This window comes from Sebastes fasciatus, chromosome 14 (assembly GCF_043250625.1).
Source record: "Sebastes fasciatus isolate fSebFas1 chromosome 14, fSebFas1.pri, whole genome shotgun sequence".
In the NCBI taxonomy this organism is placed as follows: domain Eukaryota; kingdom Metazoa; phylum Chordata; class Actinopteri; order Perciformes; family Sebastidae; genus Sebastes; species Sebastes fasciatus.
In genome coordinates, this window is record NC_133808.1 from 21,057,282 (window position 1) to 21,074,830 (window position 17,549).

A 17,549-nucleotide genomic window follows, 5' to 3' on the forward strand; every position below is an offset into this window, starting at 1 on the left:
GCTGAGTGTTTGTATGTATTTGCCCTCACCATATGTACACCTGCTCTTTTTTTTGCTACGTGTGCTTTCATTGTTTGGTCTTAAGTGTGTTACTCTGCACGTCCTTCCCTTCTCCCGACCTCACCTGACCCTTTACGACCCCATCAGACCGTAGATGTTGAAGATATGCTGTCATCCCTCTGCCAACCTCTATGACTCCTCCCTACTCCATACATGCAGACACAACTACACACTTCTATAGTGTAAAACTACCTCTAGGTCAAAGAAAGAGACAGTAAAAGTTAGAAATGTGCAGACTTTAGGGTATCGTTGGTGAGTTCAGCTTTCACTGGACAACATTTTCACCAACCCGGTCACAAGAAAAGGTGTATGAATGACGTGATAATGTGCAAAGCAAAAGCGTGCAATAGGAATGATGTCCTTGCTTTTGGCGTGTCATTTGTACAACATGTAGTCTGCTGTAAGTAACATGTTTTTTAGTGCCATTTGTCACATGTTTTCCATTCATATGTTACGTTGTTTCTGTACGTATTTTACTTAGTTCATGTACTTATTTTAAGGCCAACATGACGTTTTTCCTAAACCTAACTAAGTGGCTTTGTTGCATGAACCTAAGTTAGTGGTTTTGTTGCCCCCTGCTGGTACTGCACCTGCATACAGGTGTTTAACCTGTTCATCTTAATATCAGCCAAAACTATTTTGAATCTGTATACTGTATCTATAAAGCACACAGACAGTTTGCCTATTGCCCCCCCTCTTAGTAAAGGGAAGTAATCTGAACAGCATTTTAATTCCCTCGAAGTCAAACGTATGTCGATGTAAATTGTCAAACATCTGGAGAAGTGCTTGATAACATTCTGTGTTTAATGTATTCATACTGTACATACTTCAGTTTCAGCTGACATTAGACTGTCTTTAAATTCCCATTCATTATAGTAATTTCTATTAGTTAAGTTATCATAACTGTCATCCATATGGATTATAATTGGGGCCATTACTATGAATTCCTCAGATGTTGGACATTACCTCTGTGTTGAAGCCAACAGTTGTGATTCAGGCAAACATGAAAGATACATTTTGCATAAAATTCTCACCGAGCGCAGCTTTAGATGAATCTGCTTTCTTTGCATTGCTGTCCCAATGTTCTTTATTTCTCTCTTTGCCTGAGCTTTTCTCTCTGTCCCTCCTTCTGTGGGTGGTGAGGTCAAAGGATACTCTTCATACATTCATTCATAAGAGCCAGCTGGATGAAGGGCTTCAAAAATATGAGCTTAACTCTCGCTTACCTTCAAGCAATAGTGCTCTGGATGTTTTCCTCTCGGTTATTGCCTCAGGTTTTGTTTTTGTTATGGAAGCCCTGAGAGGCACAAGGTGGATTTTTTTTCATTAATTCCACATATTCAAAACAAAATTTGAATTCTTAAGTAGAGAAGAGATGTTCTCTCTTCAAAGCTCAAAATGCTTCGGCCCATAACAGATAGGCCTAAACTGCCTAATAGGCTGGAGATAATATGTGTTTTACTAGCAAAGTAATTGTTATAGGTTTGGATAAAATACTTTTTAGAACCCAAAAGACAGGTTATGGGGATTGTTTGTGGCCTGTTGATGGGATTTGTTCTTTGTTGCTCCCTCAGTCCCTCAAGTCTTATATATATATGTTTTTATTTCCTATCCTATTTCGTACACAAGTACAGGTACAGATCCCAGACCATCTAATCACATTCATGAGCTGAATTTAGATTCAATTCTGACTTTATTATTCAACTGGAAGCAACAGATACAAATTCTATGACAGCAGGATTGTTAACTTAAAAAAATAAATAAAAAAAATCAACAGCCGTGGCCAAGTGGGGTCATTCCCTGCTCAGCTGCCACAGTGACAGTTACAGGAAAGAGGTTGAATCCCATTTAGGGTGATGGCTGTTTGACAGCTCTTCAGCAAAAACACAACTCCCCCTTCTCCCTCAGAATCATATCCTCATCTCCCACATAGGATACCACCGTCATGAAGTAAAACAACCTTTTCAAGCACCTCGTGTCATTTGATATTTTTTCACAAATCATTTCTCTGTTGTCCGTGACCATTCTAGGATTGCAGCGGCATCCCTTCCCTCTGTCTTCTGTGGTGTCTAAACTATAATCTATTACCCTCTCTAGTATTGGCATTTGAAACGGAACTTTGCTCTGAAGTGAATTTACTTAAATGCCAACAAAGAGCAATAGATTTTCACACACACTGTGTTTTTCCCACACTGATCTTTCAACTACAAGTCATCATGGCGTCGCACCCCAAATGACTAACATCAAATAACTAATTAAAACCATACTTATCAGAATGAACACTTAAACATACATTAGCGTGATAAGAACTACCAAAAATGGCAGAAGCCGTCATTGGTAAAAATGTATTTGATGTGTACTTTGACTTTTTAGTTTGGCCCATGTTCCATCCACTTGCATGGAGGGTGCGGGATTTATGACCTATACTGCAGCCAACCACCAGGGGGCGATCCAGATGTTTTGGCTTCACTTTTGGGGAGCTGTCATGTAGTCCATCTTTATATACAATCTATGGTTGTCCGTCACAGGTCTTATATTGATAGTGGTGTGAGAAGTAGGAAAGACCAGCGGGGTAGAGTAGTATTTCTTCTCATTATGTTTTCTGTGTTTGATAATGCACATTGAAAGCTTTATTTTGGTAGAGTGACACAATAAATATGTGTAAAATTGCAAGATGCTTCATATAAAAAAAATTAAAAAAAATAAAGAAAGGCAGTTGACGGTAATTTATTTCACCTGGGTGCTTAAAAAAGTCAGCAAAGATGTCAGTTATTGGCTCAGTTTACAAATGCAGGATAATACCCATAATTTGCTAGAACAACTCTGATTAAGTTGCTTAAAACCTGAGAAATCCCTGTAATAATCCCATGAGACTACTAACACAATTATTCAGCCCGGATGTGCTCAAATACTGTTTTTATAAATCCATAAGCCTCTTTCAATTCCACATAACAAAATGCCACACTTTAGACAATACTTTCTGTGTCTCTGCTTGAAAAAGAACACGACTTAAAACACTAAGGATACAGTATTAGTCAGTATGAGTTGGAGAGGTTGTTCCCGAGAGAGCTCAGCAATTCAAATTGGAGATCAAATTTGTGGGGAAAGTGTTGAGATTAGGGTCACCGTGCTTGATCTGTGTGTTTTTTTTCTGTGTGTATGTGCATTTCATTGAATTTGAGCTGCTTTTAATAAATTAAACGTGTTTGTTTTACAGCTAATATCAATTAAACAGAATTTCAAGAGACCTCATTTGAAAGGATATGAAGCTAATTTAAACTACTTTTCATCCAACACGATTACCTGAGTATTGGCTTTTTGATACTGTTAATGTATAATATTTACTTCCAGGATAAGTAGTACTCTCAGGAAAGTGTAGCATTTGGCATTCTCACTTTTTTCCTAAATATTGTGGGAATTGGAAAAAATTGCAATCTTTCACCAATAATGCAAGAATTGGTTAGTTTTGTATTAATTATTGCTTTCACAAGATTGCATGTGTGTGTCTGTTGTCTCCACTCATTTACCACAATGGCCTCCCTTTAAGACTTAACACCAAGCACTTCCTGTAGCTGTACGGTTTAATTAATCCTTTTTCTGTGCGTATACAAACACTTGTGATTACAGCATACTGTATATCCCTGCTTCTATCAGAGCACAGGTCAGGGAATTGATATAGTAGGTCACTGGCTGAGTACAGACCTTGACTTGACTTCAACTGGCATTTGAATTGCTTCTCTAACCCCTGTTATTAACGCTGAACCAGAGATGGCAGCGATAGAGAGGGAACAGAGACTTAATTCTGCAAGACAATTCAGGCCAGCTTGCTGTCTCCGAGGCATCCATGAATGCTTTACGCACAATTGAGGATTGACTGGGCGAGCTAATGTGCGTCGATGTGTGTGTGTGTGTGTGTGTGTGTGTGTGTGTGTGTGTACTTGTACATCTATCTTTGTGAGGACCAATTGGAGTTTTAGACCTTCAGAGTGAGGACATGTTTGGAAAGTGAGGACATTTTGGTCCGTCCTCACTTCTTCAAAGGCTTGTTTGAGGGTTCAGACTTGGTTTTAAAGTTGAGTGTCCTCACAAAGATAGAAGTACAGTGTGTGCGTACGTGCGTGCGTGTAATAATCCAACACACATCATTTGCTGGCATGGACACCAAATGTTCTGTTCTCTCTCTTTTAACCCTCCCATCATATTTGCATACAGATTTTCTAGTTAATGCAAAGAGCACAGCAATGTGTGATAAACTCAGCATAGAAGAAAAACACTTCCTTTTCAACAGGTCAAAAGAAATTATAGCAAATATTTCATTTCTCACAGTATTCAGTACAGTTTTGTGTCAGAGTCCACAAATAATTTGACTAGATACACAAGTAAAAATGAAGACTGGCAATATGATTCTATCTCAACACACAATGCTATACAAAAAGTATCCCTGAATATTAAAGAGTGGCTGCAAACCATTTTGAATGTCGCAGACACTTTTTTGATATGGGTTCCGTATTTGTTTACCCTTTTCTTTCTTTTCTTTTCTTCGCCATCTGATTATTAATTAAAAGTGACGATTGCATACTGAGCCACTTTGATTACACTCATGAGAGTGTTTGTGTGTATGTTCATCATATAAGAAAGACAACCCCTTCCTCTCTGCTGTAGGTACGGCGGCATTAAGCATTCATCAGAGAGAATAAATGTATATAGACAAGGGTTTCCCTCACACACAGCTAACACACTCTGAGCACAGACAAATTGTTCATATTCAAGCTGCCCCCCTAATGTCATTTTCTAAATTCACTCTGACATGGGAACTCAAAATGAAATGAAAGCCTACCACTTTCATCAGTATTGTGTTATCATCTCCCCCCCTTCTCTCAGTTTCTCCTCCACATTGGTCCGATTCGTCTCACCTCATTCCTTAAACAGTGATTCACCTTCTCCCATGCCCACCCGAATCTTTTTATATCCAAACCATACATTAAACATGCACTACGTCAAGCAGATGCTGCACTGGTGTCACGAACCTCCAATAAAACTGCACCGTTATTCACAATACAATAACACAAAATAGACAGTCACCAAACATCGTGTGCACTCCAGAAATACTTAGCATCCCAGTTAAAATGAGCCAGAGCGGCTGTACTATAAAAGAGATAATCAGCACAGATGAGTCATGCACTCTCTCAGTGTTCAGAATAAAATTACTCTCATTCACAGTAATTATATTTTTGTACAGCGTCTGGTGTTGTGCACTTGAAAGGAGATATACAGTATCCCACAACAATTGGCATCATATAAATAAAAAGCTAAAATTAGCAAAACTTAAGTAAATTTCATTGTGATTTGTTGTAGCTTTTGGTAATTTAGCCTAGTATTATAGTATTGCATATTGCTTGACGATATGTTTATCTCCCGATTCAATATTATCATGATACTTGAGTGCCGATTCTATATGCGTTGCAATTTTTATGTATTGTGACTCTACAAGTATTGTGATTCAATATTACGATTTATTGCAATTTTCGTTGACTGTTTTAACACTAGACCATGGGAAAAAGTTGAATCATACACTTCTTGGGACTTTTAATTTGGAAAATTGATACAGTAAAACTGTTTGATTTTCAGCATGTATTTAGTCAGAGATGTCCTGAAGTCAAATATTTCCGTCATTGTCAGGAATAATTCATACATTTTTTTCTAGCAACCCCAAAATCAAAGAATAAAACATAAAAAAATTGAGATTGTAAAAAATATGAATGACATCAAATAGTGTTGTAGCCTGATATGTATGAATTCCGATGTCCGCCATAATTAAACCAGTTACATGATAGCTCAAACTTCGCAACACATAAACATAAGGAACTTGTTATGTATTTTTATTTGATAATAGTATATGATAAAGTTCAAAGTTAAGGTAATAAACATTCATAAATTATTTATGGTATATGGTGGCAAGCTGTGAGATCGAAGAATGAATTCATCTTGTGTCACTTAGGACACAAATCCACAGTGAGGGATGTCAATCCGACCCCAACACAGGTGTCGGAATATCTACTGTAATGCAAGAGAACACACAAGAGGTTTATACCGCCTCTGTAGGGTGCTCAATCTCATTAGAAGTGTTTCCTCGTGAATAACATTGAATAAGGATGAATCACTTGATTATAGATTCCTGTGTGTGTGTGCACTGCCTATGTGTGTTGACAGCTTCCTCTGTGTGTGTGTGTCTCGGTGTGTGTATCTATCTTGCCAGAATAAACAACAGTGGGAAGTGCCAGTCGGTGAAAAATGGGCGCCACCGCTCCTCTCTCTTCTCCTATTGATTTAATCTCGAGCCCTTTGCCACCACCCCCGAATCTGTCTTCACAAAACGTATCTGAGGACAATCACGTCCACTCTGGTTTTGTTCACGTAACTCTTTGAAATAAGCATAAACAACCATGATGTGAGGTCAGAATATTTTCTTTGAGAGCCATAACTCTCCTGACTGGTGAGAGAGCGGTTAAGCATCCCGCACACAGACTTGTAGCACTGCTCGGGCCCTTTTCACCTTCACTTCTTCTTCTATGAATGTGATTTCCTTCGCCGCTTTTCACACTGAAGAATAACTCTGCTCGTATTCTTTACGTTTAAGAAACGTACAGTGAATCAAGCAGATCAAACATTGTCAGTGACAATAGATCACCATCCATCAGAATGATGGATAGCACAGAGTTGTTGAAGGATACATGGAAGCATTTTTGTCATAGTTACATGCACTAGCTAGTGGAATTTGATAGTATATGGTTCATGCAGTTAAAATAGTGTGAACGTTGGTATCTTCCAGTGTGCAACAAAAAGAAAAAGAAGAAGGATTCTTTTTTATGTGACTGTGAACATGTTGAAAACGACCTAGGTTTTTATTACAAACTGGTAACAATTGTGTTTTCTTGAAATGATATGGGATTCAAAGCTTTGACATTCCTGCTCCTAGCATTGAGATTTGTTCCTTGGCTTGCTTTCCTATGTAAAATCTTCATGTGCCGGGACTAGGGCATGGGCCTGATCCCTACTGATTGGAAAGCAGCCCGTGTCTGGAGGTGTGATCATAACAGAGTCTGTCTGAAGCCCGTGGATTTTCTCCGGTGGCAGGCTTACCTGAAATACAGCTTCGACAACTGCCATCTCCCTGGCTGTTGCATATACGTTTGCTGCAATTACAAACCTCTGGCAGTGAGTCGTCCTCATCATGTCCACATGGGAGGGCAGTAAATGAGAGCAACCAAGAAGAAAAATAAAAAAAAAGTTTGTTCCTCACGCACGTCTGCAGCCACTTCCCACTCTGCACACTTCCATCACCTCCCCCTCTCAATCTCATTGTGCTGGCAAATTAAAATTCACGGGTTGCCAAGCCATCCATTCTCCCTCCTCTGCTTAATTGTCTCGAAAATTGAGGAGATTACCGAGTGCGATTTATGTACAAATAAGAATCTGTCAGAAACCTGGCAGTGTATACCATGACATACACACACACACACACACACACACACACACACAGACTTTGATGATTTGCTGGCTGTAGGCGATCGCAACCTTTATCCTTTTCAATTCTACCCTTTCTGTATGTCACGCTGAGCAATGCATGCTTGCAAGAGCTGGGCAAAACAATGCTGGAAAAACTCAAACAGACAAGAATGAAAATCACACATCATCACTCAGTGTGTTTTGATGCTGTTCATCTTCTTTGTCTACATTACTGTAACTTTTCCTAACATTTATTCTCCCTAAACTTCAACATCAGGACACTGATGACACACTGCAGCACACCCAACGTCATTGTTAGTGCCAGCAACATTGGTATCAGTTATTTTGGAGATCACCCGATCAGCCGATTGAATGGGCGTTATCAGCTGTTATCAGCCTCATAGATATGGTTTAGAAGCGGCCTGCTACACCTATTAGTGGGTTCAGAAGGCCGTTATCATGTATTTACATGGTTGATCACCAATACAAATACAAAACGACGGCGACCTCTAGTGGTTATATTAATTATGACGAAGCAAAGAAGGAAGTCTGGTGACGTAGTATAAAGAGCAACAAAGTGCGCATGAGGTGGCAGTCGAGGGCGATAGGACTTTCACCCGGGAGACCGCTGCTTATGTCCTGTGTGAAACCAAGAGTGGACATTGACTTATTTTACCGTACTTTTTAGGTTACGTAACAAGCGTACTTATTTTAACCCGAACCACGATCTTTTCTTAAACGTAACCAAATAGTTTTGTTACCTAAAGTTGTTTTGTTTCACTTCACAATTGGTACCGCCATGGCCTAAGCCATTTAACGTTGTGGTTCCAAAATTTGAATTATTCTGTCATTGTTTCCCTCCTTCCCTGACTTTTCCTAAATACCTATTCTGCACATCCCTGTATTGTCATATTGATCGAATAACATTTAGAAAACTAAATAGATGGGATTTTGGTGTTTTTTTTATGACAAAAGCCCCTTTTAGTCGCCAGGAGTAGCGCCGATAAACGTTGGTCCTCTCCTCGGACTCTCCTCCGGCAGCCAAATTGATGCGTTTGCATAATAGCAGTATAAGCGCATTGAGACAATGAATGGTACATACAAACTAATTTGGATTCCAATATAACTTATAATTGCACTAAGGTATGTAGGCCCACAGCATTCATCATATCACATGTGTTTCACTTTCGCTTTCACAACGTGGTAGGTGCAGTTTGGCACGTCTGAAGTTAGAATGGTAGTCATAACCACTGATAACGCCCATTCAATCGACTGTTAACACTCAAAATAGGTGATGAGATTAGGTGTTGGCTGGTCCAAAAGTCTTTACATGTCAGCAGGCGATGTCATTAACTGATTTAAATATGAATATTTGCTACATTTATATTGTGTATGGTAAATGATGGGACCAGACTTCTTTGGATTAGACACTTAAGTAGCAAAAAATTGCAGAAGTCATACTGTACATTTATCACTAAATGTTTTGGATCAACACCCACTCCTTGTTGGAAAATATATGTTTTATTAGTCACTTAAATTAAGCTGCCAGGAGTTCATAAATCTAGTATCAGTATAACATATTTCCAAGTTGGCAACAATGGTTAGCAGCTGAGCTAACATTTGGCACACGAGAGCTTATTGAGCTTGGGGCCAGTGATAATATTCCTACAAGCAAATATAAATTGCAGTTAATCACCATCATATTGTATGCTATCAGTGAGAGAGGGCTGTGCTCTTCACCATGTTTCCTGATCCCATGAATCATAGGCGGCACTTTAAGTTTAGAGCTTCAGGGGATCGGGAACTGCCTCTCTCTGACATGATTTACCAACATCATCGCTCTATATTGTAGGAATTTGTGCACTCAAATAGTTTTATGATTTAAAAGAGAAATTATGATTTATTATTGTACACAGCTCTAACATATCATTATTCATCCAGCAACCAAACTCACATTGGAGTATGCGACATAATAGGGAAATAGTCCTCCTTGTGGGCCACACAAGGTTGATTAAAATTATGATTGTTATTAATCTTGATAATGATTTTTTTCAAGGGCATAGGTCTTTTGAGTCTCTAAGTGACTGAGATGCAAGCACAAGAAACAAAACACATGAGGGAAAGAGGGAACTGGTACACAAGGCTATGGCTACTGAATAACTCAAACAACTGATGCAGAGTTATCTATATGTAGTTGGTAGGAGAGACGTGATAAACAGGTGAGATGACTGTTACCTGAGAAACAGCGAGTCAATCTTCAACTCCTGATGATGTTATTCTTTTAATCAAGATTCTTATATTTTAACAATTTTCATGATTTATAATTTTGCCTTTTTTGATATTAGCTTTAGCGTTTTGAGAGTAAACATACAGCAATGGAACTAAACATGACGACAGTGTTATCATCATCATATGTTGGTGGAATTGTATTAATGGTAGACTTCCTAGCTTACATTAAATTAACACACATATGAATACACTATATTAATTGTCCTTGGACAACTCCAAACTACATATTAGTAGAGATCAGAGTCCACAGTGGGATTGAAGTTGGTGTCAGTTAGTCTCTGTGGGTGACTCTTAGGGTGCTTTATGATGGCCAGTTTTGGAGGGATGTTTATGTAAGTGTCTAAGGGGATCTTAAAGGATCAAAGAAGTTTGGGTCTGTGGTCTGGTTTAGTGGCCATGTAGGAGAAAGAGGGATCTTCTTATCTCGATCCTTGCTATTTGCAGCATGTTGTAAATCCATGATGTCTTGTTGGCCAGCATTACTGGGGGTTGAAGGAAGAGCTGGTTTTGTATCTTGAAAGTTGTACTGTCTGCATTCAAAACACACAGGGACATAAACAGTTTGGTACAGTTTGGGCAACAAATAAACAGACATGCAGAAGACAAAATCAAAGAAATCCTCACCTTCAATTAAGCTTCTTCACTGCCGCTCATCTTCGAGTCTATCAATGTTGTGATGTGAACTGATGAAACTGCCAAATTCAACTTGCTGTCTGTTAAATCACACAATGGCCCATGGCATACTGTAACAGGATCTCTGTCAACCCGTCCATCCAATCAGACAGGCATCTCAAACATGATCTCATGAATAATGAAGTAAAAGGAAATGGCAATTCAGTATGATTATCAGGCTAGAACTTATCAGGCATCTTGAATGTATCCTCACTAAAAGCCTTGTCTCACCAGTGCGATGCAAAATTGCGGCGTGGGAATGCAGAAAATTTGCATGGGAATGTTCCACATTGACAACTATGCACCCCGGGTCTGGTGCGAATTATCCACATTGCCATGTTCCATTTCCACAATGAGTTTGCTCCTAGTACCAGTGTCTGCTCCACACAACAATAAAACATTTAGAGAATGTCTAAGGGGCTAACATTAACTACACAATACATAAACTAACCAGACCCCAAATGTGATGCTAACATTAGCTGTTGTGGCTATCCCCATTCTGTGACCAACATATAACATTAGCAAATGCATATCAGCTAAATTACCATTTTCATCTGCTGGGCGATCTCAAGCCATATATTGTCCTTTATTGGGTGTTGAGAAGGGGAAAAAGACCATTTTTATTCTGAAACACGATTGGTCCGAAAAATGTCCTGTTGGACTGAAAAAAAAGCCCATTATTATGCAGAGTGATGGCAATCAGTTGGAACAAAGCATTTCATTGGTCAAACAAATACTTCCGCAAGTGGAAATCCACTATAGTTGAGGTCCGTCCAAAAATGTTTTCCCCCTCATGAATGCTCTGCATGGGTGTGTATTAAAATTTCCATGCAAATGTTCTGGACGAAAATACGTGCTTGGTGTAAAACGGCTTTAAATCTCCTGCCGTTGGGAAGGCCAAGTCCAGCCCACAATATTCACCGCATAATCTGAGTGTGGATATCATTTTCGGGGATCAGTGTTCTAAGTAGGTGTGGGTGTTGAAGGAAAGAAACAAACACCACAATCGGGTATTTCTATGTGTGTGTGTGTGTGTGTGTGTGTGTGTGTGTGTGTGTGTGTGTGTGTGTGTGTGTGTGTGTGTGTGTGTGTGTGCGTGCATGAGACAATGGCTATATTTCATTTAGGTTGCGTAACTTCTAAAGTCCATACTTTCCTTGTCATTGTCTTTTTTTAAATTCTCTACCAGCTCAATATGGATGTTCTTTTCTCAGTTCTTCTGTCAACTTCTTTCCATCCCCGCCATGACGCACACACACACACACACACACACACACACACACACACACACACACACACACACACATATGCAGGTGTATCTCCATGTCTGCAGGTACATGTGGGTTTGTGTGTAAATGTGCAGGTGTGCGCTGAAACCACATGTTCTCTCCTGGGAGGGAGCCAAATGAGGCAGTGTGATTATAGCCTTACCGATGTAATCTCACCTCTTAGACTGTCGCCACTCAACCCCACCCCTCCTCCTCTCTCCTCCTCCTCCATCCACTCCTCCTTTCATTCCGGCCACTCCAGCTAAATCCAATTTGTTATAGTTTCAAATAAGGCCTTGTTTTTCTGTGCTCTCGCCACTTCAAACAAAGTGGCTTCTGTTATTGCTCGTCCAATTTGAAATCGTTTTTTTTTTTTTTCTCCCCTCATCTTTCTTTCTCTTCAGGTCCACTCTTGGCTGTGATGCACAATAGGCAGGGTAGACTCACAAGATGCAGCAACTGAAAAGCGTTTACACAACTACACAGAGCTAGTCTTTTGTAACTTGAGGACATTATTGGCATTTTATGTCAGACTGTACTTTTCTATCCGCTTTTGTTCACTTTTAGATTGACGCTGCAAGTACAATATACCTTTTTTTAAATTAGTAAATATATTAGTTTTATTTGAACATTTCCCAAGAAAAGATTAATAACAACCCCTCTTATTGGCAAACAAATATATCTGTCTCTTTATTTCAAATGTGTGTATTCAATATCCCAATTGTAGTCCATATTTGATGCTCAAAGTGGATTTGAGGAGGATCTATACTCTGTCCTGAAGATCCCCAAGAAATTAATGATGTAGTTTTATCAAATGGAAACTTCATCTGAATACGTAATAATGTCAGAGAAAAATGTATTTGCCTTTGTTTGAGGCAGACAATCATTATTATTTAAAGTATAGACAGGAAGAAAGCGCAATGAGTTGGTCTCTTAATTGTTTAGTAAATGTATTGAATGAAAAGTTTTACTCCTGTGGGTCCTGTTGTTAATTGAAACCCTGCCTCTGGGTTGACGCTCATGGAGGCTGCTGTTATTGCATCGCCAAGCATTTGGCAATAAAGAGGGCTTTTCCACAGCCTAGTTGTTGATTGATGGCAATTATAGCCATAAAAATAACAATGCGGTGGTAATGGTGATGACACAAATAATTATAGAAATTCTAATGGGGTCTTGATGGTGGTAGTGATGATGATGATGAAGACAGATGGTGATGTTGAACAGGAGCCAGACTTGCATGTGTGTGTTTAATGCAGGTTACTGCATGCTAGTGCACACTCATGCCTGCAGATAGGTGTATTTTATATCAATCACCTCAATATAAAGTAATTGCTGTGTGTGTGTCTGTGTGTGTGTGTTGCAGGGGATGATGTATCTGGAGGAGCGTAGGCTCGTCCACAGGGATCTGGCAGCCCGAAACGTCCTGGTCAAATCTCCCAACCACATCAAGATCACCGACTTTGGTCTGGCTCGCCTCCTGGATGTTAACGAGAAGGAATATAATGCTGATGGAGGAAAGGTAAATCCTGTCATCACTTTGTGACACATTTCATTTACATTATCAGACAAATAATTCCACACATACACAAATAACTTGTATCAACACATTGTCACACCCAACTCGTCAAATATCGGCGCTTGGTCAGTGCCCCTCGGCATCGGAGACACACGGACTACCCCTCTTGCGTTACTTTTGGACGGACCGGGGACAGCGTGTTAATATAGGCTCATACATGCAGTTTCCTTTCAAAATAAACTTCCGTTTGTTTGACTTAACTTCACTGACTAGCGACGTGACTCACGGGACTGACGATACTAAAGAGTCACGTGACTAAAGACTCACTTGACTTACAGGACTGAGGATACCTACGACTCACGTGACAAAATAAGTCAGCGTTACTTTTAGATTCACACGGGACACGAACACCGGTCTCCTAGTTGAAAATCTTGTGTTTGTTTGACCCGTCTACTTCCCCTTCCGCCCGCCCTGAGCAGACTCTCACGCTATCAATACTACGTCACTTGCTCTGACCGTCGAATAACGCGGTGGGTGGGTTTACATTGGTGTTAGTTGAACACACTGTTGCTAAAGGGTGCCTCCGTGCGTCAGTTTCCGATACCGAGTGGCGCCACCCAATCAGCTTATTTGACGAGTTGGGAGTGAGACCGGGTTGTGTATGTCTACATTTGACATCTCTCAGCCCTACACTGTACTGTGCAATACTATGGAGAGTTGAATGAGCCTTTCGAATAATTCTAAATGTTTTGAGTGGAAAATTGCAGTATATTTATTCATGGATATATTTAAAAAAAAAAAAAAGCTTCAGGGAATAGTTTGTAGTTTGACATTTTGGGAAATACACTTTTGCTTTCTTGCAGAGCGTTAGATGAGTGGATCAACACCACTCTCATATCTGTGTGGTAATTATGAAGCTACAGCTAGCAGCTGCTTAACTATATCTGACTATTTCTTGGGCGGACACAGTGATTTCTAAATGTGTGTTCAGACAGACTGAGAGGACTTTTAGAGGTGGTGCATTTGCAAGCAAAAAAAAAAGAAAGAAAAGCAAGTAAACATGAAACACATCCGCTGGAGATGCTGCTTGCGTTGAAAATGTTTAATTTGCACATATCTTGTCTCTTTATGAGCGTACAGAGACAAGATGTAAAAGGAGACAGACTGGAGGGAAATAACAGAGAGAGTTCAGAGTTGATTCAGAGGCTAAACTGAACAAAATCACACACAGAAACAATCCCACAGAAACAATTGGTACGTCTGTTGCTAGCTAGCTTACAGCTAACATTTGAACAGTTGGTACATAGGCTGTTAAACAAATAACCACAAATGGTCCAGTCGTCAAATATGTGCGAATGACTCAAGGCAAAAAATTTGCTGTGCTTATCCTTGAACACATCTGTGGAGTCTCCACAGGTTGCTTGGCAACCCCACAGTGACAACAAGACTCCAGGAAGTCACTGCTCAAGGCCAAGAAATAGCCGTAAAACTGCAACCGTCATTTAAACACTGATTAAAGACTTTTTGTACGTACTAAATGAAAGAGATATAACCTGTTAATTAGTAAGCTTTATAGATGCTGGTTGTCAGATTGTGTTACTTTCAGACAAAGCCAGGTTAGCTGTTTCCTCGTGTTTCCAGTCTTAGTTCTAAGCTAAACTAAGATAGCTGTCGGATGGCTGTAGCCTTATGTTGAATGAACAGATCTGAGAGTGGTGTCGATATTCTCCTCTAACTCTCAGCAAATAAGCAAAATGTCAACTCATTTGGATTTATAAATTTGATTAGTTATCATGCAATTCAAATACTATTTTCAAATCAAGTCAATTTCATTTATATAGCCCAATATCACAAATCACAATCTGTAGGCTACAGCACACGACACCCTGTGTCCTTTTCAACCCTCGCTTTGGATAAGGAAAAACTCTCTTTGAATGAATTAAAGGACCAGTTTGTAGCATTTAGGGGGATCCATTGGCAGAAATTCAATATATAATTAATAAGTATGATTTATTTTGTGTATAATAACCTGAAAATAAGAACCGTTGTGTTTTCGTTATCTTAGAATGAACCGTTTAATCTACATGGGGAGCGGGTCTTCTCCACGGAGTCCGCCATGTTGCACCACCATGTGTCAAAGGTAGCCCAGAACAGACAAACCAAACACTGTTGACTTTTCCTGCTTGGGCTGGAGTCGATAACGTTACTCGCTTCCGTCGCTGCCGCTCTCTCTCTTGCTTCACCACTCACTTCCCATGTGCACACACACTCTAAGCACTGGCTCTGCTCCAAATGGCTCCAGAAAGGGCCCTTCGCGTTTTCGTGTCAGCCACCGTAGCTCTCCAACACGCTTGCCACACGGGAGAGGCTTCAGTTGGTTGCAATCTCCTCACCTCACCACTAGATACCGCCAGATCCTACACACTGGACCTTTAAGTATGATTTTAAGTGTGAATATTAGTGTATCTAGAGGCAATATAAATATTTATAGCAGTACTGCTAGTATTATTAAACCAGTGCTGTTAGTGGTTGAATAGTGGCTGTTCATTTCATTTATTGGTTTGGTTTATTTAAGACAGGGACAGTGTACAATAAATGTATTGCAACAGATATTGCACAATGCCAATTTCCATTTGTTGTCCCGGGGTTGTTACACTGTTCTATACTAATACTGTATAACCATTGAGGCTGCAATGAGTGACCTTGTTATCTGCTTTTATTATCTACTGTTTGATGTGTTTGAGATACATTATTAGATACAATAATATTGAATTACTATGGTGGACCATACCATTGACATGTTGTAAAAGGCAACAGCAGATATTAACATTAATTAGAGTCTTATATCCTGAGGGAGGAACATAGTCCATCACAAAGGACAGTTTTAGTGGAGTAGGTGAGATACTTTTCTGCTCTATTGGACCATTTTATTTACTTTTGGGGAATAAAGATCTGAAAACTATGAACGTAGTAAACAAATACGTCCTTGGAGCTCTCTGTACATGGGCTGGCCTCTTTTAATCTTGTTCATCCTTTTCCTCTTTTGTATTTTGTTTTCAAACCATTTCTTCTCATCAAAGCCTATTTCATCCTCTCTCACATCCCTTTCTTGTTTGTCCATCGTGGTTTATATCTCAACGCTGAGTGTTCTGGTATTATCCCTTCCACCGAGAGAAAGGCAGACACACTCTAACCTTCGACATCCCCCTCCCCTCAACCTCCGTCACTGTAATCAATAGAATTGGCCTTTAAATCTAATCACGGTGTTAAGCTGCATCCCAGACTGTCCTTTCATTTGCCCCACTATATTCCAATACAGCTGGAGCTGCAACGTGATCTCACAGAAATACGTGAAATTACCACAACCTCTTAACTGTGCATTATGTGTCGCCACCACGGAAACAATTAAGGTTTTAGGCAACAAAACTACTTGATTAGGTTAAGGAAAGAAAAGATCATGGTTTGGGTTTAAATTAGATAGTTATGTAACTTAACTTACGTAGCCTACGTTATTTAAAATAATTATTTTGGTTTCACACGGGACACGAACACCGGTCCCCTGGGTGAAAGTCCTGTGTTTGACCCATAGCCTGTATAAAAAAGATGGATGCTGCGCGTCCACTTCCTCCCACTGTACAAAAGTGAAGCCAAAATATCCCAGATATGGGAGCTGTCATCTTGAAATTTGGACGTCATTTGGAGCCAGAGTCTGTGCAGTAGTGATAGGGGGGCTGGAGCAGCGGTATCGAAGTCCCGCCCAACCTCCCGCGCGAACCAATCGCGAGCCGAGCACGGCCACAGCTTGTTACAGAGAGAGAATCACAGCTGTCAATCATGATGTCTCACCCCTTTTTTTTAGTAGCATCAAATAACTCATTAAAACTAAACTTATCAGAAAAATGAACACTTGAACATACATCAGTGTGATAAGAACTACATTAAATGACACAAACCATCTTTGGGAGAAATTTACTTGACACATACTATAGTCTATTGTTTGACCCATATGTCCACGCCGACCTCCTCCTTATACAGACTTTGATTAAAACATATTTCTCTTGAGCCTGGGAATCCATGTGTCCACAACACAAAGTATCCTAATTTACTTTTCATTGGCATTGTTTCCGTGGTGCTTGGCACGTCATTTTAACACATTACGTGTCACCACCTGTGCGCTGTTAAGAGGTGTTGGTCATTTATTTCTGTGAGATCAGGCTGGCCTAAATGCATGTGTTTGT

The 17,549-nt window shown here is 39.8% G+C and overlaps 1 protein-coding gene across 5 annotated transcripts in view; it reads left to right on the forward strand.

Annotated features, from left to right (window-relative positions):
- The window catches only part of erbb4b (erb-b2 receptor tyrosine kinase 4b), a 361,102-nt gene that overhangs the window by 319,502 nt on the left and 24,051 nt on the right, over window positions 1–17,549 (forward strand). For 4 of the 5 annotated variants that reach the window (XM_074659614.1, XM_074659615.1, XM_074659617.1 and 1 more), the window contains 2 exons: window positions 13,159–13,314; window positions 15,377–15,451. In XM_074659614.1, the coding sequence (XP_074515715.1) occupies window positions 13,159–13,314; window positions 15,377–15,451 (231 nt within the window). The remainder of the gene's footprint in view (window positions 1–13,158; window positions 13,315–15,376; window positions 15,452–17,549) is intronic. The other variant, XM_074659616.1, reaches the window with a different exon arrangement.